Consider the following 22246-nt stretch of genomic DNA (forward strand, 5'->3'; position numbering starts at 1 on the left):
TAAATTCATTCCAGCCAGAGTGTTTAACTCTGTTTTTTCCACTCTTTTGCAGTACTGTAGGACTTTCTGTTATATATAATTTCAGAAGTTTATTTAAAAAACATCAATTGCATGTACCCCACCCCACAACTGTATTACAACCTTTCTGGGCTTTCCTATTTCCAGGAAATAATTCTCTCCAACAGTCCCAATCTAGCGGAAGTAAAAAACGCAGTCCTCTGTAAACCAGGAGCACAAAAATCATATTTTTTTAAAATAAATACAATCTAGGTACTTAAAAAGTTACATTATTCACTGCTAGGGCTGCAGAAACAGAAGAATACCTGGTGTTTTCTTTTGCCTGTCAGCACAATTGTGGTGACTGCACTATCTCTTCACCCCTAGAAGCAGGTGTACTTCAAAGAGTGAAGTCTGCAACAGTGAGCATAAAAAACCCTCATTTTACAGAGATGCAAAAGTCAAATTGCTCCAAGAAGCTCATTCTTGTACCAAACGGAATTTATGATCTTCTTTTTTAAGAAGGCCCAGCCCGAAGTCCATCTCCATCATCATCTCTGTATTTCTTCTTTTATAGAGGGACCAGCAGTCAAGAGAAGTAGTAGATCATTGCATGTAAATAATGTCCGTGAAAGGTACATGTGAAAAGGAACAGGTCATAGATCCTAAAGTTTCTCACAAAGACCCTGCAGAATAGGAAAAAAAAGTAAAAGTAAGTCATATTAATCGCCCAGGAACCAAGCCTTCATGGAGGTGTCCAGCACGATGTGCTGATTCCTAAGGGGACCCACACTCTTGATGAGCTTCTCCTACTCTGAGGTCACTTTTATACAGTGACAATCAAAACAAGGGAGCCCCCTTCATCTCCAATGGCAGTCTGCTTATCCTTAGGAAAGGGAATGAAGGGTAAGACTCAAAATTAACCCAGCAGGCACTGCTCACCTGACTAGTTGAGCTGACGGATGAGCTGGTTGATTGCTTCCCCTCTGTAGCCAGGCTTGCCCATCTCCTTGAGGAAACCCACTCTGTTCCGCGACGCGTGGCGAGCCACTGACAGATGGAAGGGCCACAGAAAGCTGGTGACTCGTTTGAAATACTTGCCAGTTGAGTAGATTTCATGAATAAGGTCTTCCAAGCAAATAATACCACAGCCCCCTGCAGGAGAAAAAAAAAAAGAAGAGATGCCCAACTGTATCATCTTTCCTCAAGCTGCTCCAGAATTGCCAGTCCTCCAGTTTGGGAAGATTTTGTCTCTCCGCACCCTCTCAGATCAGACTGTGATCTCTCAACACCTAACTCCTTCCTCAATTTTCTCCTCCACCTCCTCACCTAAATGTTGCTCTATCAGCATGTTGTCTGTCAGAGGCACCCTCTTTTTCTTGATCTTGGCTTGGCCCCGTTTCAGGATCAGCTCTCGTACAGATTTCAGGTTAGGCTGCCTGTACAGAAACAAAAATCAGATTCTGTAAGAGAGACACAATGCAGAGGGAAGCCCCACCCCACTTCCTTGTGCAGAGGTGGGGAAGTAACCAAGTTATGTCGAGAACAGTAAGAAAACTTTTAGATATAAAGCTGATTAAGTTTTGACCATTACTGGAGAAGTAATGGATCTGTGATACCAGCTGGAGAATCCAATGACCCCCAAGCCCCCAGGAGGGGTACATACCCCCACGCCACATAAGGCTCCACAATCCGCAGCATCTTCAGCGACAGTGGGCTCAGCTTAACGAATACCCCAGTGTAATTCTTCCTCAGCCGCAGCAACTCCATCACTCTTTTCACCCTCTTAGTCACTCCCTTAATACTGAGTCAGAAAAAAATAATGTTATTAGTAACCACATTTCTCTAATTCAGCAACAAAAGGCCTCAGATCACCTGCAAGGAGATATGCCTGGGTTGATCCCACTGCCTTGGCATAGAAATGACACAACAAAGGCTAGCAACAATAAAGGAAGGAGCAGGGCAAGATCCTTACTCCACAATCCGCACGACGAAGGCCAGTTTGCTCTCCTGAGGTGCCGCTGCCTGCCCAGGCCTCTGCTCCATGCGCCTCAGCCGGGTGTCATCCCGGCGTTTGCGCCATGAATCCCGAACAAAGGTCTCCAGGCGTCTGAACTGGATCTGTTTCCCCTTCTGCTGCTACAGACAAAAGGAAAAGAAAGTATCCCCCATCCCAACAGTCTCAGAGGTTTGTATCTGAAAGGCCAAATGAAATGCAGAAGTAGTGAACAATGTTCTTTCAGCTTTGGAAGCAGTAAGAAGAAAATAAATTTGATTATCTAAGCCCAAGGGAGACAGAACTGAGGGACAACACATGAATTTACACACAACTACTATTTATGAACAGTGAACAAAAATATAAATTAGGGAAAACAGAGCAAGACCCGTGATACTTCTAGGCGTAGCTACACACAGAGCTCAGCAATGGCTGGGAAAGCCAGAAACAACATCTGGGTAAAACAGATGCTACAGCAATACCCTAGTGTGACTCATAAATACACTCCAACAGAAAAAAAACTGCATTTAAAGTCCTTTTCTATACAGGCACACATGCAAAAAAAACCCCCAAAAATTCAAACATTCAAGTAACTATTAAGTATTGCTAATTTAAACAGAGAACATCCAGCTCACCTGATAAAAAGTCTTTTCATTATTACTGGAAAATGTAAACCTCCTTTTTTAAATTGAGAAGATGTTTAAAGGCCTCTCCTTTATTTAGAAATTAGTACATCCACCTAAGTCATAGTGTTTTCTCAGATGAACAGGACTTGAAAATGCACAGCATTACACAATTATATTCAAGATACTCTACTGGTTAAATTAGCAGGCCATTTTGAATTAAAGAATCTAATGTCATGTGTCTTCTGTTCTATTTCATCTTGTAAATCACCCATGAAATTGGTTTGAATTTTCAAAGCAGGCAGACCTAATCTAAGTCTCACCACTACGATAATTTTTCTAATGAGAATCTTATGGAGTGGTTATTTAACATTATTACTTATGCTTCCACTTCCACCTTGGAAATACAGCAAGCCACTGATGCGTTTAAAAATGTAAACACGGTATTAAACAGAAATGGCAGGAGTTTTGCATATAATCTCATAGAAAAAAGATTCACTGGGAAAGCTTTAAGACAAACACCTACTGTATCAGCTGAGGTACAGCACAGCAGGTCTCAAACTGGGAATTAGAAAGGTTTGCTGTGCTGTGCCGGTCTGGAAAAGGCAGTGTGCCCAGGGAGTGTCTGCAGTAGAACATGTGCCACCCCACACGAAGAAAAAGGCTTCATGATGACCTGTGTCTGCTTTAACAGATAAATAAACGCAGCCTCAGAAAAGCACACTTTCCATGCAGGGTTACAATGCAAAGGTGGTTTCAGACAGTGAATTCTCAGGGCAGCACTGACAATTCAGCGGCGGTGCAGTTTCCCGCATGTGGCTGCTAACACCTGCTCACCACCACGGATCCACAGGCACAACTCACAGTCTTCCATGTATTTCTGTTTCAGTATAATAACCTGTAAAACTCTGTCCTCTTTACAAGGCTCAGAGACACACGGAGAAGGTGTTTAGGGACTCAGGCTCCCCTCGGAGGTAACCCCGAAGATGCTCCCTGCCCACCCGCAGCGCTCGGGCATCCCCCCCTCGCTGAGGGGGCCGATCACTCGGATCACTTCCGTACGAATTCAAGTGATTGCGATTCCCTCCTCCGGAGGACGAGCTGGGGCTGCAGGACCAGGCTCTGCCGGGACCCGCCGTACCTTGCGTTTGTTGAGCAGCGCCTGCTTGGCCTGGGTGGCCTTGATGGCCAAGTACGCCTTCCTCTTCTTCAGCAAGTTCTCCGGCACCAGCGGGATCCGCCGCCTCGGCCTGCGGGCGAGACAACCCGGCCACATCCCGGTCACATCCCGCATCCCGACCCCCCCGGGCCGCCGCCGCCCCCGCTCCCAGCCCGGTGGCCGCGCGGTGCCCGCGGATGGCGGCGGATCCCGCAATCCCTCCACGCCTCCCTCCCGCACTCACTCCTCCAGCTCCGCCATCTTGCCGGGCCGCCGCCGCGCATGCGCCGGGGCGGGGCGGGGCCATGGCCGCTCCTCCTGAGGCGCCGCTCTCCTTTGCCCGGGATCGCGGAGCGCCGGGAAGCGCCTGTCCCGGCGGGGAGGGACGCGCTGCTGGCCGGCCCTCCGCTGTCCCAGCGCGTTCCACACGCTGCGAGCACTGAGGAGGAGCGGGCACTGGGACACGCGGTGCGACAGCCGGGTCACCCGCAGGTGGTGCCAGAGCCTCGCGCTCAGTTGGGATGGTGTTGGGGTTGTGTTCCTGGTGTGCTCCATCCAATTCCCCGTGCAGGATAGAGAAGGGATGTGTGCCTTTACACTCTGAAATAATTTTCATTCACAGTTTCCTCTCACCAGCTGGGAGCTACAGCCTTGCTGGAAGATTCAGTGGTGCCCGGGTTTCGCTGCTCGTCTCTGTGACGCTGCAAACCTTTACAACACTGTAAATGAGCCCACTTCTGTTTTGACGCCGAAAACTAGAATTTCTGTGTTTAGAAACTCGATCCCAAATACCACGAAGAACACAGCCCTCGGTGAGCAAACCCAGCTCCCCATCAACTTTTAGATATGAGACGCAAAGCAACGAATTTAAGAAATAAATAATCTGAAACTGTCACCGAAACAAATCCATAACTACATACATTTTATCCTGACTTATAAAAATAGCTGGAGTCCCTGGTAGCTGACAACAGAAAAAGTGGCCCATTTAAATCTACAAATGAACGTGCTTTGTTTAACAGGAGGGAAATGCAAACAGACTCTGAGGTATTCCATTATTAATGGCAAAGAAACAATACATAAGTAAATATTTGAAGCGCTGTCGCTATGAGATGTCGCCCAGCACAGCAGCGTTCCTAGGCTGACTCGTTAAACTTTAACCAGTAGTTATATTGTTTTAATGAATGGATATTCAAATATCTCTGTTTGCAGGGATACCCAAGGAAAGTGTTCTCATTTTCCTAGACAGCACCCTGTTGTACACCGGCCTTCAGCACTCCGAACTCCTGCACGCAAAATTTTAAGGCTCTGATTCCAAAAGCCAAGTCAGGAGATGAAGTGGAATGTCAGAAGTCCATGAAACTTCTTGCCTCGTTTTCTCACTCCACGGGTATAAAACCCCATTAAATTAACTTCAAATCCCACAAAATCTTTATTGACACTGCGTGCAGTCTCAAAACAGCAAAAGAGCTTGAAGTCCATCACTCTCATCATCGAACCATGCCCCAGTCTGAAATCTGTCTGCAATAAATTCCCTATAAAAGAAGCCAAAGAAATTAAATTTTGTTTATTTCACCAAACAATGATCTAATCTTGGGAATGTTTTAATAAGGGAAGTATCTTCTGATCTTAAATTATGCCCATTTTCAGATCTTTTAAGGGAAAAGTTTATATGATTTGAAAGATGCCCAGGAACTACTCCATACACACATGCAAACCAATAATTAGTAGAGAGAAAAGCTGGGTGATCCAAGACTTTCTTTCATGGAAATAGCAATCATATGGACATAGTCTAATATTTCATATTTTTGAAAAACATTGTGGATAGATGCATGGGTTTATTCTTTTCAAAATAAGCTTCCTTAAGAGGGGCATTTTTGTCAGAAATCCTGCAAATTCACTGCAAAAGGAGCAATCTGGGTATCATGAAGACACGTGGATGAGACTAACGCAGATGTGAACCCTGAGTTAGTGGCACCTAATATGTCAAATTGTAAAGGCTAAAAAATAAAACTTGTTTTTGTGTCTCCTCGGAAAAAAATTGGAGTGGGGCAAAACAGTTAATTCTTTAGTGCCACTAATTTACCAGCATTAATGGAAAACATTCCAGTTTCAAAAGCCCGATTTGACAATAACTATTGTGAATACTTCCCTGGCAGAAAAGCAGACTACTAATAAACCCCTGGCACTACTCACAGTTACTGTCCCTGGAAATTATATCTGGAGTTTTAAGTTATAAATATTAAATTACAGATTTAGATCTGTCAGAATGTTCTGACATTCTTTAAAAGAGTAGTGGTACCTATTTACAAGTTCCACGGTGAAACAGTTGTAAGAATTAAAATGTAAATTAATTTTGTTTTACTTCCAATGTACTTGTAAAGGCCTGGCTAATGAACCTGAAATAGAAAAATGGTTTTTCAATTACAATAAACAGCAATGAAAATAATTTATTTTTGTGTCTTGTCTACAAGAGAGTACACAGAGTGTCTGCAATTTGAATGTACTACAAATTTAATTGTATCTTTAAAGAAAAGTGGAGGTAAAAATAGGCATCATTATGTATGGTCTCCACAGGTCTCCATGACCTCTCTTCTTCTTCCACAGTGATGAAAAGCTGCATTTTATCTGGGAGAAAGACCGATTCAATTATGTCGGAGATGAAAGACAGTGAGAACAGAATAGGAGTCTTTCCCACACTCAGTAATTGGGAATCCTACCTCCTACTAGATTACTTTTTAATTGAACCTTCAAGATAATTATGCCATTTAGGTTGTGGAAGCATATTAATAAGTACACCACAGCATAAACTATTCATAAAAATACTACAGACTGGGGAGTCATAAAAGAGATGGAATGGAATAGCCTAATTAGGAAATTTATCATGTCAGTGTAGACAACTTAATAGGAGATGGTTTGTACAGACAGAATATGCTCTCTGTCCTAAATGTCAGTGATTCTGATACAATGGTGGTAGGTGGTGGACAATGACTTTTACTCTTTTTTTAAAAAAAGAAAGCATTTAATTACTTTTATTTTATGGCTCTGGTTACCGACACAACTACATAAAATCCTTTTGCAGGTTTAGTTTTGGAGACTAGACAAACAACAGGCAGCTGTTGTTTCAGCAGAAACAGCAATCAGAAGAGGATTAAAACATTGTAAGTGAGAAGTTACCTGCAGTAATTAATATAAAATCACAGCAGAGTAATTTCACTGGTTTGTAGCAAGGCTGAGCCCTGAAGGAAGCTGTGGCCCTGAGTGCTGTGACAGTGCACAACAATAGGGCTATAAAGGTCCTCTCACTTTTTTCTCTGGTAATGTATTCAGGGAAAGTTCTGACTGGAACATCTGATTTTGCCTGCAATTACTAGTGAGACCTGCCCAGTCAAGATAAAGGTACAGAGCATTGGTATTTGGCCAGGAAATACCAGGCAGGGAAACACAGAGCCCGAGGGATGTAAGTGGTCACCTGTAGCTTTATCCCAAGAAAGAGGCTGTGTCCCTACACACAGCAGAAACAAAGGAAGGGAGGAGGTAGTTGCAGGATTTTCCTCACAGTGCAGCAGAAGATGTTATAAGGCTGAGTGCTAAGGCAGTGAGACAGCAGATGAAAATCAGTAAATAAAAGTGCAGCAATGATTCAAAAATTTTTATATGAAATGACAGGCTCCAGGCTAGATAATAAGCTTGGGAGTAGGATTTTGGAATTATTAGAGATGGATAAAAGTATCAGCTTAATGCTTAGCACAACAGAAGAGTAATTGAACATTATTAGGGAACGGGTAAAGAACAAAGCAGAGACTCTGATTCCACAGTGTAGCCTCTCACACCCACATTTTGGATGCTCCAGCTTTGGTCAGTCATCTTTCTTCCATCTGCCCATCCCAACCTCCGCTCACCTTTCTGCAAGACAGACTTGGAAAAGGTTCAAAGAAAGAAGATCAAACACAGGGAGTAGTTTCCATCTGTGGAGCAGTTACATAGACTGGACCTGCCAGCTGGGAGAAAGGTGTCTGAGGGAAGATAAAACAGTCGGTAAAATGATAAATGCTGGGATAATTGCTCCCTCTTTCTTTCAGCACAAGAGGAAGGGAACCTTGCATGAAGGTAGCAGGAGGCAGGTTCACAACAAATAACGTGTTTTTTTCAGCACATGAACTTGTAGTGAAGACCCAGACCACTTAGCCACCGGAGGAGTTACGCATTCCAGCCATGCATCCCTATCCACCTCCTGCCTTCCCAACTGGATCTGGCCTTTCTATCATCTCGACTTTAAACTTTTCATTCAACTGAGATCTATCCTGTTTTGTATTTGTCCTTGCTATTATAGCACAACATTAGAAAAGGCAGCCAGAAATCTGTTTCTTTGCCTGCATACAGAAGGGCTCATTTAATCTGAATGCACGCCCTTCTCCCCCATTCACCTGCACTGCGTCCCATTTTCCTGCCTTTGAAGTCCATCCTTTCCAGGCTTTAAAGAGCTTTAGAGAAATGAATCCTGTTCCTGCAGTGATCTATTATCGGCATTGCCTAAAAGCTAAAAGGATGAGGCAAATTTGCCAAAAACCTGAGAAGAGGCGGAATAAGTGAGAAGGAAATCAAGGAGCTGTGTAGCTCCAGGTAGCCCTGCCTGGACCACAGCTGTGGAGAGCACCTGCAGCAAGCAAAGCCCAGTTGCTTGGTACCAGCAGCTTGTAGCATCACTGTCCAGTTGTAACAGTGATCAATCAGCTGAGACTGGGGCACTCCATCACCTGGAATAAAGGGGTTATGAGGTGAGGGGAGTGCCTCAACAGGAATAAACCACAGAAATTCAAAGCAACTGTGCTGCTTCTCTGTGCTGGGCTCAGCAAGACTAGCTTCTTCCCTGAGAATTTTCCACAACCCCTGGAAGGATCAAGGCCTTTCTCTAACAGATGCTGTGTTTTCACATCTGAGAGAGTTTCTGACTCAAGAGACTTCCTTAGGAAGAGCTCATAAAGAAAAACCAGATCCTGTTTCTAAACCAGTCAGCAGGATAACAAACCTGTCTTTCTAGTTTCAATTTTCTATACACATATTCATTTTTTGATATGTTGTATAGACAAAGTAAAGGATTAATCATATTTTTTTTTCTATTTTTTTAACAGTAAGAATAAGCTTCTTCCTGCCAGTACACAAACCCAACAGTGAAATAAATCACTCGGGTGCAGGTGTGCTTCAAACAAATGTTAATTATCAAAATTACCAAATAATTGTCAAAATATTAATTCTCAAAACAGTATTTCTCTCCTTGGCATCTGACACACTGCAGTTGTAGATGAAAAACGCCAGCAAAAACACACCATTTTTTTCTTTAGACCAGTTTTGTCAAGGCACTGCCTAATGTAAGAGTTGGTGCTATGTGATGAGGCAGAGCTAATTAGGCAGGTAGATTTTATCAAAGAAGAGAAGGCTCTTAAATCTGCGGCAGAGGGAAGAACCTGACCTACTTTGTGTGTATCCTGGTACTTTCATTTCAGGTGTTTTCACAGTCTTCCTAAATTCCCCATACAGCTAACGTAGAAAGGCTTTATGTATTTTCAGACTTCATAATTTAATTGCTTTAACTCAGGTTTCAGTATCTCCCTGTCAAAGAAAAATCATTCCTCACAGCCTTTTTGACAGAAGGTGGAGATGAATACCTTCAAATTCACTCCATTCCCAAATCTTGAAATCTCTATACAGAAATGCTTTAATATGAAGAAAGAATGGTAAATGATGGCTTCTCCATCTCTTGTTCTCTTCAGCTCCAGACTGGCTCCCTTTCTGGGAGATAAGCTTGAATGAAAACACGTTATCTGCAGGATTCAGCACAGAGATAACAAGATGCAGTGTAATGGATTGTCAGAATGCACTGCTGCAATGTGATCCTACTTCTGGTGTCAGGAGGAACGTGGGTCAGGAAGAGGTGCCCGTTCTGAGGCTTGGGCTGGAGCTCAGCTCCAGGGATTTACCACAGGTGTTTCCAGCTCCTGGCAGGGCAGGCCCTGGCACCGTCCTCTCCTTCCCTTTGTACACTGATTTCTATGTGAAAAAAGTGCACATGCAAGGCAGGAAAGAGCCAGGAAACATTGCTGCCACATCCTAGTGAGGCCTAAGAACTGCAGACTACATTGCAGCACAGACCTGTATAGCCTGGGATGCGCTGTAGCCCCAGTATTTCATTCTGATCCAGATAAGGATTTAATTTAAAGAGGTCACTTCTTCATGGATACTTCAAAACCTGGAAGGCACTGCTGGAATGCAACCCTGTTATCTGTTTGTAATGATCTGAAGACACCTGCATTTAGTGGTCTTTTAATATTATTATTATGGATCACCCACCAGATGGTTTCAATAAAATTACTTCAGATGATGAATAGTGCATGAATTCCTCACATCGCTTTAAGGGTTTGCTTTTCTGAATTTGCACTGTGGAAGTGCTCTCTTGGGCACATGTTTTTTGTTGCTGATTCTCTTCTCCAGTTTACAAGACACCACATCTACAAGCTGCTTCCTGAATAATCACATGTACCTTTGAAGTGTGGATACTTCTGCCAGCACACACAGGCACTTCCACTGCTTTCTCTTTCTACAGACCGAAATTCACTGGAAAATTAATGTAAGGCTTCCCATATGGAGCTAAAAGGGAAATGTGGGGGATTTAGTGGAACAAATGGAAATATTTTTTTCTTCATTCACCCTAATTAAAATTAATATCACTTTGGCTCCAACTAACCCCACTGACTGTAAGGAAATGAGTAGTTCAGACTAGCAGCTCGCTGAGCTGAGATGCTGCTGCACATATGGTCCGTGTGATCACGGACTGTTCCTGAGAAGAGCCCAGATGGGTTACAGCAAGCATACAACAGAGACAGCCATGCTTTAGCCTCACTTGTTGTTATTAACTTGTTTCTCAGTTTCACTCGACTTTTAACTATGAGGTATTTGTCTATTGTCTGTTTTTGCCTTAGGCATAGTCTCTTTAGCTTGACTTTAATTCCTCAGCACTTTCTTGCACCCCCTCTTAATGACACAAGTTTTACTATATCAAAGAAGCCTGACCAAGAACTGTGCATCTTTAACAGACTTCTCCAAACATGTCACACCCTTGCTGCAGCAGTGGCATTAATAACCCCTGTCACACCTCCCAGTCCTTTGGGAAACTGCACTATCTGACAGTAAAACTTTTCTTCACATTATTCCCTAAGTGATCATTAAGAGTCTTTGACAAAAATGCACACAACATTCTTCCTGTTCTTTTTTAAACTAGATTTTGAATAGAAATACCTGTTTTGTTGTTTGTATGCTTGATAGGTTCTGTGGCTGCTGCTTATAAGGTGTGAAATATTCCCTTTCAACCCTTCCAAATTCTATTAAAATCTAGTGCTTAAGTTACTGTTCCCCTGAGCTTAACCCATTTTAATAAGTTTTAGATGCTTATTTGGTTTCTATAATTTATCATCCATCTCCTAAATCTCCTTCCTTGCTTTAGCATATCCTTTGGAAGACACATGCCCAGAATATATTAAGAAAAATAATTACCAGTGGTGCAAATATAACAGTTTAAAGGCATTAAATGGGAATTACTGGGCTTCTGAAATGCAAAGCACACACCCATGCCAATTCTTTTGCTGGAGAAGGTGGAGGATAGGTAAGAAACTGAGGGGGTTTTGCTTTGTTAGCAATCCATTTTATGCCTGCAGTTCTAATGCTGGTGTTGGGCGGAAATTAAACATGGTATCTGTAGCAGAAGGTTTATTCATGAAACATGAGAATATCAGTCATGCTTTTGTACCTAAAAAATACCAGTAGCTTCTCATTTTTTTGTATTTTTGATATCCGAGCACTTCATAGAGATTTCACATTGCATTGACTGGAGAGAGTGAATCAGAAATTGCACCACTCCTCTAGAGCTCCCCTTCCTTCCACAAATGCATTTTCAGCTGAAATAGCAGCTTTGGCCACGTGTTCTGACAGTGTGTATTTCGTTACTTTCTGTCGTCAAGTGCTGGATCTTTATTATGCTGACTATAAAACGGGATAAAAAATAGAACTATGCTAAATCTTAGTTTATATACCACTAATTTAATAGGGAGCCATTAAAGCACATCTAAAATAGAAACGTGCCCTTTAGCCCAAAACTTAATTTGTGCTGAACTTGTGTTCTTTCCAACATAACAGGAGGCCCATGCTAATTCTGTAAAAATGAACTTTTTAAGCTACACTTACTTATTAGTAGCATTTTCATTAGGACTGACCAAAAAAAAAAAAAAAAAGAAAAAGGAAAAACTTAAGCTTAAATCTTTAAGCAAAAATGTTCTCACCGATATATTACTTGCCTAGGAAATTATTCACTCTTAAAAAGCTATTACTTACTGGGATAGTTGTAATTCTTTGGGATCTTTTCTTTTTTCATTTTGGTTGTTTGAAACATGCTACTTTTGAGAAACTTAGCCTCTTGATTTCTCTGAAATCTGAGTTAAGCATTTTCTTGGGAGAGAATTTGTAATACAATAGCTGCTCTGGTTTGTGTTAAATTAAGTGTATGTAACACGGTGATCCCATGATCAACATGACAGTTGAACACAAAGATCCCATCGCCACAGGTGGGCAGTGAAATCCCAGCCCGTAATGAACAAATTTATTGCACACAGTAGGTAAATGTTTGTTGTACCAAGTCTCAGAGTTGCTCCTCTTATTATTTTTTCCACAATCTCATTAAAACTGGATTATGGCTTAATATTGCTTTATTATCTGCACTTTGCCTGCCCAGCAGCACAGCGAGACAGTTGAGATTTTGAAACACTTTCACACTGACATAGATGAAATGACCCTGAATTCTTGTGGGGGGCAGAACAAGAAAAGGAATAGATGACCACAGAGGCCTGGCAAGGATGAAAATGATCCTTGGCTTCCACACTGGGACTGAAAATTCAAAAAGGGACCAAGGAAGCGTGGAAGAAGCAGCCCTAAAAATGCATCTTCACTTACCACATGTTACTGCATCAAGTTAAGAAATCTTTGCAACAAAATAAGCATTGACAAAGAGCTCTCTTTCTCCAGGAAAGGTCTCCACTTCTCTAAATGACTGAAGGATCACTTGAAACTGAGGAAAAACCTGCTGTGGTGACCAGTTCTGTGCACTTTATCACCAGCTGTAGGAATTTCCTACAATTATGCTCTGCAAGTAAATTACCATCAACATAACAAACACATCCAGACATTAAACGTGAACAGAGAGGCATCTGGGATCTTTGAAGAGACAGCAAATGTAATGTGATTAGAGTTGCTCTAAGGTAGCTATGAAAGAACTTCCTGTTTGAGAGGATTTTGCCCACATCTTCTACCAAGAATAATACCAAACAATAACTGACATTTCTGCAGGGCCTTTGGCCCAAGGAGCTTGCAGAACAAAGTGGAATTGCTTCCTAGTTACCCAAGGTTTTGTTGTGTTTTATGATCAGGGCCTCAAAGTCAATACTCCAACTTGAAGCTGTGCCTCTTGGTAGGGTGGGATGGTGCTGACATCATGTCACACAAGGGAAAAGTTGGGAAGACTGTGCCTGACAGACAAGGTGTCCATGGTCATTCACCCACTATGATATAATCCAAACCCCTTGGGGCTGGTGCAGGGAGACCTGCTTCACCTCCTGTGCTTTCCACACAGGAGTTAAAGGCCATAAGAGTAAGACCCAGCTCCTGCTTCTTCCTCCATCTCTTCCCAGCAACCAAATTTCAAGTCTGAGCACACTCCTGTGGACTGTTGTCTCTGTTTGAGAGCAAATTAATTACAGGCATATTGGAAATGTGAGCAAATTAAAATCCTCTTGCTTTATATATTTGCATCATCTGGTCTGAATTTCATGAGAGAAAATGGACAATTAAAACGGCACAGAATTCCTTAGGAACTGCAAGTAGCTGTGTGAGAGCCGGCACACGGCTGTGAGAAGGCAGCCAGAATCTTGTGAAGGAATAATTGAAAGGACTAACGGGGAGCACCATATGCTCACAATCTGGGTCTGGCCACAGGCAGCACAGAGCATGCAGCCAGGCCAGTAAGGGCCACAGGTGCCAACAGCTCTAGAAACCAAAGAATAAATCCCAAAGGAAAGAGTATCTCTATCTAGGACATGGGTGTCAGTCAAAGGATCTGGACAGATGACTCCTAAAGGATTTTTCTGCATCTGTGCAAGATATTTCTGCAAGTCCACCTGTGAGTGGCTGGGGAATCAGGAATTGCTCCTCTGCCTCAGCCACCACTGTCTGCAGCCCAGTTTTTAAGCTAGAACAGTCCACTTTTGTGGGGTTTGTGCTAAAACAAGGACTTCTAACTGGCACATTGACAGTGAGGACATCTATCTCACTCTGATGTTGTTGCAGGGAGTGATGGATATTTATCTGTGGGCAGCACTGCCAGGAGCCCCTGCCAGCTCAGCTTTTAGGGTCCCATGTGAGCTGGAAGGGTGGTGTTGTTAGGGCAGATGGGAGAGGAATCTTCTTCCAGGTCCTGCCCAGACACACCAGGGCTGTTCACAGCCTGGCCTGGAAGAGAAGATTAATGCTCCTTCCCACTGGCTTGCATGTTCTTTTATCTTACCATGTATCTAGAAACAACACACCTGAAGCAATAAACTCAATTTAAAAAAAGCCAGGGGTAAGGTATTTGCTATTAGTATGTGCTTTTCCTCAGAGATAAATGGTTAAACTCTTCCCAAACTATCTAAACACCAAAGACAAAGCTGCTTTTGTGACAGAAAGCTCAGTGGAGATGTGGGACTCGATTCTTGTGGATACTGAATTCTCTTCTCTGAGCTCATAGCCAAGAACTGGACACTCTGGGAGAGCCTGACTATACAGCAGAGGTAAAGCACTGCTTACCCACTATATAAGGAATAGATCTCCAGGCCTGCAATCTCAGCAAAAGGAGGAAGACATACTAATAAAGTACTATAAATACAGAAGTGTTTATAGGACATGTTATGTAACACTTCTCCTCAAGCTTTGTGCCTTCCCTGTGCTGACAAACACCACAAAACGTTTTATCTCTCTGCCTCTTTATATTAAAGGGAATCTAATTTTAAGAACAGAAACTGGGCCAGTATCTTATGATTTAAAGCTACAAATTAGCATTCATATGAGCAAAGAGTTTGCATCGTGTTCTATTTCCTGTTTCTATCCTACCTTCCCCCCCAAAAAATGTTATGCTTTTTTTTCTGTTTGCAGACTAATGCTGAAAGCAGCAGTAGTTCCACAGTTTCAAAATGCATTTAAGAGAGGAAAAATGTATTTTTCAAATGCATTAATTGGAGAAACACACTAAAAGGCTTAAGTAATTTTTATGATGGTTGAGGTAATAGATGGCATCTGCTTTTCTTTGCAAGTAAATGTCAAGTAGCAAGCCTACGGTCCTAAAAGCTGTGAACAGCTGCTAACCAAAGAGGCCAGAAGTTGCAGTGGAATAAAGTATTTTCTTAATATGTTGTAAGGAAGACAGTCTGGCTAACATGAGGAGATGATATTAGATCCCCATATAATCCTCAAGTTGAAAGAAAATGCAAATCCAGTGAAACCTCATCCCAACCCATCCGAAAGAGCGAACACAGTAATGATGCTGCTGTCTCAAACAAGTCTAACTTCCATGATAAATATAAGACACTAACACAAATGTTTTGATACAATAAAGGTTTTTGTCATTTTCTCCAGAAAGAGGTGTGTTTTGATAAATAGAATTTCTACCTCTGGGCTTTAGGGACAGTTTGTGTAAATAGTTTGATTTACAGTTGCTGGGTCCTGTGCCGGAAGGGAAGAGAGGGCCAGCCAGGTAGGAAGTAGCCGACAAAAAGCCCGTGCTGTGGGAGTGCATCCCTGGAGTACATGCATGGGAGGGAGCCAGCTTTGTAGCACTGCAAGAGGTTCAGCTGGCAGCACACCAGGAACATTTTGCTCCCAGCTTGGAGTGAGTATGGGAAGAGGTTGGAAAATAGAGCACCTTCACAATATGTCATTTCTCATTGTAACTAAAGCTGTCACAGCTTGAGGGAAGAATGTAGGGAAAAACTGGAGCAGGAAAGAAAGTATATGGAAAACACAGGAGGAGAAAGAGTGTGACAACATGGAAGAAAAAAGGAGAAAAGGGGGATAGATTAAGTGGACAAATTAAAAGAGAATGAATAGGAGAAAAGAAAAAGGAATAGGAAAGAAGAAAAAGATCAAAGACTTTGGAAGTGGAGTGGATCAAAGACTTTGGAAGTGACCATGTCTGGGGCCCAGCAGGGCTGCTTGCAGGAGCAAGTCTTTATCTGGTCAACTCAAAGGCCTGCCTGGGCTCCTTTTCACCCAGCCCAGCCTTATGTTAGGTTTTGCTGCCCATATGTGTCAGGGTCTCCATACAAAGAGCTCCATGAGGGAGAACGTGTCAGGGCTCGGGCAGGGTCTCAGCCAGGAGGTGACACAGCCATTTGCACCTGGGGAGAGTGAGTTTCACAGATTATTTCCTCTGTGGACAGTAGTCTCACCCTTTTACAGATAGCAGAACGGGTGATTTGCACTGCTACTCCCAATCTACTCTGCCTTTGGTTTCCCTGTTTTTCACAGGGCTCATCTCTCCATTTCTTCAGTGGATACCTTTCCTGCACTTTCCTTTCCTTACCAACGCTCTTTCATAAAACGCCTGAAAAACTCAGCTTTAGAGATGAAAGAAGAGTAGCTCCCCAGTATCAGCTGGAAGCACAAGCTTGTCTCTGCTCCCTGGGGTGTGGGGAGCACTGGTTCCCAGTATAAACCCAGTACAAGACGGGCAGGGAAAGCCGAGCTGGGGGCAGCAGCAACGCCTGGCGTCAAGCTGAGGTGCATAGCTGGCCAAGGACAAATCCATCTTGTGATTGCATTCAAGGCTTCAAAATCTGCTTTTGTTTCCACAAGGAATTAAAACAAACCCTTTCAAACATTTTTGTGACACAGAATTGTGTTGAAACATCTGTTTTCTAGCTGAAGATATTTTTTATTACTCTCTTGGTTTGGATATGACCAAGGACTCAGTCCTGGATCCTTCCAATGAAATATTTTGTTTTGAAAGATCATGACTGTTTTAACTGACCTTTTCCTCAGGTTACTGCTTAGATATGATACATTCAAAATATCCAGTAAGTAATTGAAAGTTCTATGTATATACCTACAAATAAACTACCTTTCACTCCCTAAATAATGAAAAATGAAAAGAAAGATGCCATTTATTAAATGGTTAATTGAAAAATAATTTGGCTGATGCATGATTAAAGCATACTTCACAAGCTCCTATTTCTTTATTCAAGGAAGAAAAGAAAACCTGAAACATGCTTCAAGCACCATTTCACAAGGGTTAATTTAATTCTTGGCAATGAAACTGAAAATTATTTCAGATTCAAAGAAAAGCTGGTCTACCAGAGAAAGAACCAACTTGCAGGAAATGCAGTTTTTGGGGTGAGACCTGAGCTTGTTGTGTTCTGAGCTGCTGAAAACATTCCACATAGGGAAGAAATACCAGGTACTGGGGTTCCAGCCAGCACCAAAAATAGGAAAAATGGAAGTTCAGTGGGGGTACAAAAGTATGTTTCATGCTAATTATTTTTTTCACTTTTGTTTCTCCCACAGAAGTAATTTAGCTTTGTAAAAACCTTTTTTTAAGGGGTCTGTTTAGGCACTCACTGTTAAAATCAGCAATATGAACCTACTTATTTTTATCGTTATTTTAGTTCAAGCAAAATAAAAAAATTATTATATTTCAGATTTGTAAGTTCTCCAAATGGGCTGCTACATTATGATGAAAGTTATTTTGAAATATTAAAAGAAAAATTATTGCTAGGGATTAAGAATCTGCAAAGAAGTAAACCGAAGACTTCCTGCTTTTTCTTATTGAGGAGCCCAAACTTTAAATTTCCATGGCTGTTTTTCTTATCCCCTCAGCTGTGGAAGTCTTTGGAGTCCAGTAGGGATTCTAAGGATAAATACAGTGAACATTTTGTCTTTGCTATTTCCTCAGAAGCAGAGAACATAACTTCAGAGAAAGTGTTACTCACTTCTGTGATCTGTCAAGTCACTTGAACATAAGGAATAATATTAAACATTTCCCAGAGGAAAACAGATTTCAAGTCCATTAATTTGGACAAACTGTCATTGTGTCTTCTTGATGTCAAATCTGCTGTAGGAACTTGATTTCAAGAATGGTCTTTTGTGGATCCTGCTCAAGGAGTTGAAATTTGAGCTGGACAGAAAGAAAATATCTAAAAGCTTTCCCAAAATGTAAACATTATTTTTCTAGCCTGTTTCCAAACACCTCTCCATACAGCTTTTGTTGATGCTTCACAGCCAAGCTGAGTTCACACAGTGCTGGGCAGTTCCTCCTTGCCCTCAAGTAGAGGCACGGGGCCAATGGAAAAGAGAGAGGAAACCAGCAATAAAATCAAACACCACACTTGCTTCTTCCCCTCCCCTCCATGGCCAACTGACACCACACAAGCACCTCTTAATGTTACCTCCACACATACACCATTCCTAGTGCTTCAGCTGGGAAGTGTCACAGCAGAAAACTGCACAAACCAGCATCCCTAAGGTATGATCTGTGTCTTTGGAATACTGGAGAACTTGGGAACCTGAAGTCTTTGCAGAAAGTGGTTTCACTGCGAGTTGTGCTGGGCTCACGACACCCTTGTCAGACTTGCAATGAGATAACCCAAGTGGAGAAGAGAGTTTGGGCTTTGCCTTAGAATCAGAGAAGCCCTGGGAAGAGTCCCTTCCCCACTGGGGCACAGCAGTCACCCACCCAGATGCATTGCTTTCTTCCTACAATGTCCCTGTTGGGACTGCATGACTGCCACAAGCTTAAATCTCTTGTCTACCCCGCACAATATTGCTGGCAATGTGTTCCTTAGGGCAGGGTGTGATAGGCAGGTAGATCATAGGTTGATTTTGGCATCCTAGCCTAAGCTGAGTAAAATGGGAATGTTTTAAAACACAACAACATAAAAAGCATTTTAATAAAACAGGCAGCATCTCTACAGGTCAAATTTCTACCTAGATCTCACTTTCAGAAAAAGATTATTTAGAACAAAAGGCTGTTGTTTCTCTCTTGTGTGCACTCCCACTATTGAAAAAGCCCAAGTCAACATTTCCAGACCTAAGTGCCTAAGCTCATAAATTAGATGTCAGGCCCCTATACCAGATTTCAGGAATTTGCAAGTAACCATGAGCAGGAGGCACTGACCCCACTGAGAGGCAGGCTGCTGCTTCGGATGCCCGAGGTGACCCTGCACGAGGCTGGGCCCTGGCACAGATCTGTACCCACTGCCAGTGCACCCCTGCCCCAAGCCCCCCTCTCAGGACAGGACGGTGCCATTTATTTTGGCCGTAAAGGAAGCTGAAAAGAGAGAGCCTAAGAGATGTCAGAAATTAGTAACTTCTCAGATCAAGGCTCCAGCCAGTTCAAAAAGCTTTTCTGCTGACAGTAGGTTGTTTTCAATGCTAAGAATGAAGTATTTATCTCTGTCGTTTGAAGCTGTGCCATTCATACCAATAAAGACACAAGAATCCTGAAAAGGATACTTACTAAAACAAAATGCCTGTTCAAAATTAATATATTTTTCTCTTTGAAACCACATTGTACACAGAGATCCTTCGGAGCATTTTAAAGACAAAAGCAAGAAAAATAAAGAAAAAAATTTAAAACCATTCTGTTCCTATGCACCAAGCAGTAATAAAAAATAGAGAAGTTATGTCAAAGTGAACCACTAAATGGGTAGGCTTTTTGTAAATCAAGCCAATACAAATTTCATAAAACTTTCCTTGTTAGAGGTACAAACCATCCACTAAAAGAATAACATTGTCAGGCCATAATATTATCATTTGCACTGCTCCAGCTGAGTGTGAAGTTGCCTTTTGCATTGAAACAACAATATCAGCTATCACAAGGCCGTGTCCAGACCCGTGACAGCACACTCCATGAAGGCAGCCTGACACGGGGAGGTGAAGTCTTAATTACTGAGGTACTGCTGAGGTAGTATTTTCTTCCAAGCATTAGGTTACCTTAGGTGCACTGAAATTATTAAAAGGACATCTACAAAAGTGAATATCCATTTACTATGGTTTCCTAACAAAAACAGTAATTAATCCTTGCACACTGTGCTTATATTTGGAAATTTAACTTGGTCATTCGGGTTTTTACATGGCATTTAGGAATGGGTTAGCCATTGCAATAATTACTTTGGGGTGTTCTCACTTTTTGCTTAGTATCTGCTAAATAGCAGCATATTAAAAATAGTTCCAATTATGCATGTTAAGATCAAGATCAACATACAAACCAAGACTCATTATTAAATTCCCACAATGCTTTTATCATCAAATTTCAGAGTCAACAGACTTGTGAGCATCTGGCAGCTGCACAAATGACAAATCATGACACAAAGCCTTAACTGATAGCACATGAAGCTGACACCCAAGGGCATGGTGAAGGTCACAGTGGCAATTTATCAAGAGTGTAACTCTAGTTGTTTCCTGTCATATTTATATATTTGGAACGTTAAGATAAAGGAAGTGGATGCTGAGGTTGTTCTTGAGCAGAAATGGTAAAGCATATACAGGGACCACTCTCTACCTGCTTTGTAATTTCCAGAGAGGTCACAGAGGTTATCACAGGTCTCTGCCTTGTGCCAAAAACTACCAACTTGTTATTGCATGTAATCTGTAAGTCATTGTTATGAAGTGACCCATGTTCAGATTGCTCACAGATATGCAGTGGCAGGTTCTTAGCAGAGTGAATGATGTCTGTGTCTGCTGGACTGAGCCAATCTTCCTTCAGAACTGCAGTGACATAGGGCCACATTTTGAGAAGAGCCTCATGCCCAAGAACTTTCATTGAAGCACCTAAACAAAAGCATTTTATGTGGTTCATGACAACACAGTTACTCGCTTTTTGAATTAGCTTGAGAGGGATCCACCTTGAATCCCAGTCCCACTGCTTCATTAACCAATCTTGGAAATAAGGATGCATCTAGAGATTTCCCGCAACTCATCCTGTCTGCTGCTGTCATTCCTCATTTATGCAAGGACAGAAGCTCCCTACTTCTGTGCCTTAAGGCATTTAGTCATATATCAAAGCCTTTTTTCCTTTTTCAGCCAAGAGAACTCTTGAAAGATACCACCATGGGAATCAAAGTAGGGCAGCAGATAACTTGAGGTTGTATCCTAACATTCCAAGGCCACTGTTTGTAAGGTTGAAATTAAAAGATACAGTAAAACTTTTCATAAATAGCTGCAGATGATTCATTACCTCACTAGAGCCTAAAGCACTTGTACACATTTGAATGCTAAATAATTTCTTTTTCGAACCTTTTCTAATTATTTGAAGAGCTTTTATAAACTCCATAATGTAGATATTATGAACTAATATACTCTTAAAAGGAAAAGAGGAAAAAAAAGTCCAAGAAAATACAAAATTCATTTTCAAATGAGCTTGAAAAGGTGTTAAAACTGTAGAAAGGAATACAGTGCAAAAGTAATTTACTGTTGGTCTAAAGATTAATACTTCAAATATGTACATGTGGAGCATTCCACAATATAAACTATCCACATGCACAGAGTGGTGTTTGTCCTATAGTAACACATGGAAAGGTTAATTCCTACTGTGTTTGTATGGAACAGATTGAACACAAGCTGTTTGAGGAGAACAACAAGTTTGAAGGGTTTTTCATTTTCAGCTGCTTCTAAAACATGTCAGCTGCTGGGGTTGTTGTGTTTTATTATGACTTTCTGATTTATGCCTTCAGATGGAACCCATTACTTCTGCAAAAATGCAATGATGTGCCAGCCCCTTTGAGCAAGAGAATTCTGCAGCATGAGCAGGAGAGGAAGCCATGAAAAAAACCCACATCTGAATTCAGCTGGTTTCTTATGCAAGGCCACAGGCCATAGCTATTCTCTATTAAATAAGAGAAGAGGAAAACTCAGGTCTATAATGGAAATTATTTTAGAGAAACTATTTTTTCCAGCTATTCCAAGGAAATAAAAGTGCTGAGAATAATTAATGTCCTCATGTCCACAGAGATTCACCTGTGTTTGAAGGTAAGTACAGTCTCAAAGGCAACTGGACAGCAGGCCACTAATCCTCCCCTTCCCATACCTTTTGATCCCAGCAGTGTGGAGAGCTACCATCAGAAATGCCCAGAACCTGCATTTCTCCACAGGGTGATGAGGTTTTCGTATGCTCTGTGGAAACCTCAGTAATGGAACTCCCTCCTACCCTCATCTCTTCATCCATCCCCACAGAGTGGCACAAAGCCTCTACTGTGGCTATATTGCTGTTTTAGTCTGTCACAAAAGCCCAAGAGCTTTCAGATGTTCCTTTGCACATTTTCTTTGTAGACTAAATTACATAACAATTTATGATGTAAAATGATGCAGGAAACCTCATTAGCTGAGGTGTGTCAGGAACCAGTATAA

The 22246-nt window shown here is 41.9% G+C and overlaps 1 protein-coding gene across 1 annotated transcript; it reads right to left on the reverse strand.

Annotated features, from left to right (window-relative positions):
* Window positions 1-74: 74 nt before the first annotated feature.
* Window positions 75-4345, reverse strand: RPL7L1 (ribosomal protein L7 like 1). Its single transcript, XM_032110488.1, has 7 exons — window positions 4020-4345; window positions 3758-3866; window positions 1973-2136; window positions 1664-1801; window positions 1327-1436; window positions 940-1152; window positions 75-683 (listed from the first exon to the last, which is right to left on the reverse strand). The coding sequence occupies exons 1-6, from the start codon at window positions 4328-4330 to the stop codon at window positions 944-946; spliced, it is 1041 nt and encodes a 346-aa protein (XP_031966379.1). The 5' UTR covers window positions 4331-4345; the 3' UTR covers window positions 75-683; window positions 940-943.
* Window positions 4346-22246: the final 17901 nt, after the last annotated feature.

Source organism: Corvus moneduloides, chromosome 5 (assembly GCF_009650955.1).
Source record: "Corvus moneduloides isolate bCorMon1 chromosome 5, bCorMon1.pri, whole genome shotgun sequence".
Taxonomy (NCBI): domain Eukaryota; kingdom Metazoa; phylum Chordata; class Aves; order Passeriformes; family Corvidae; genus Corvus; species Corvus moneduloides.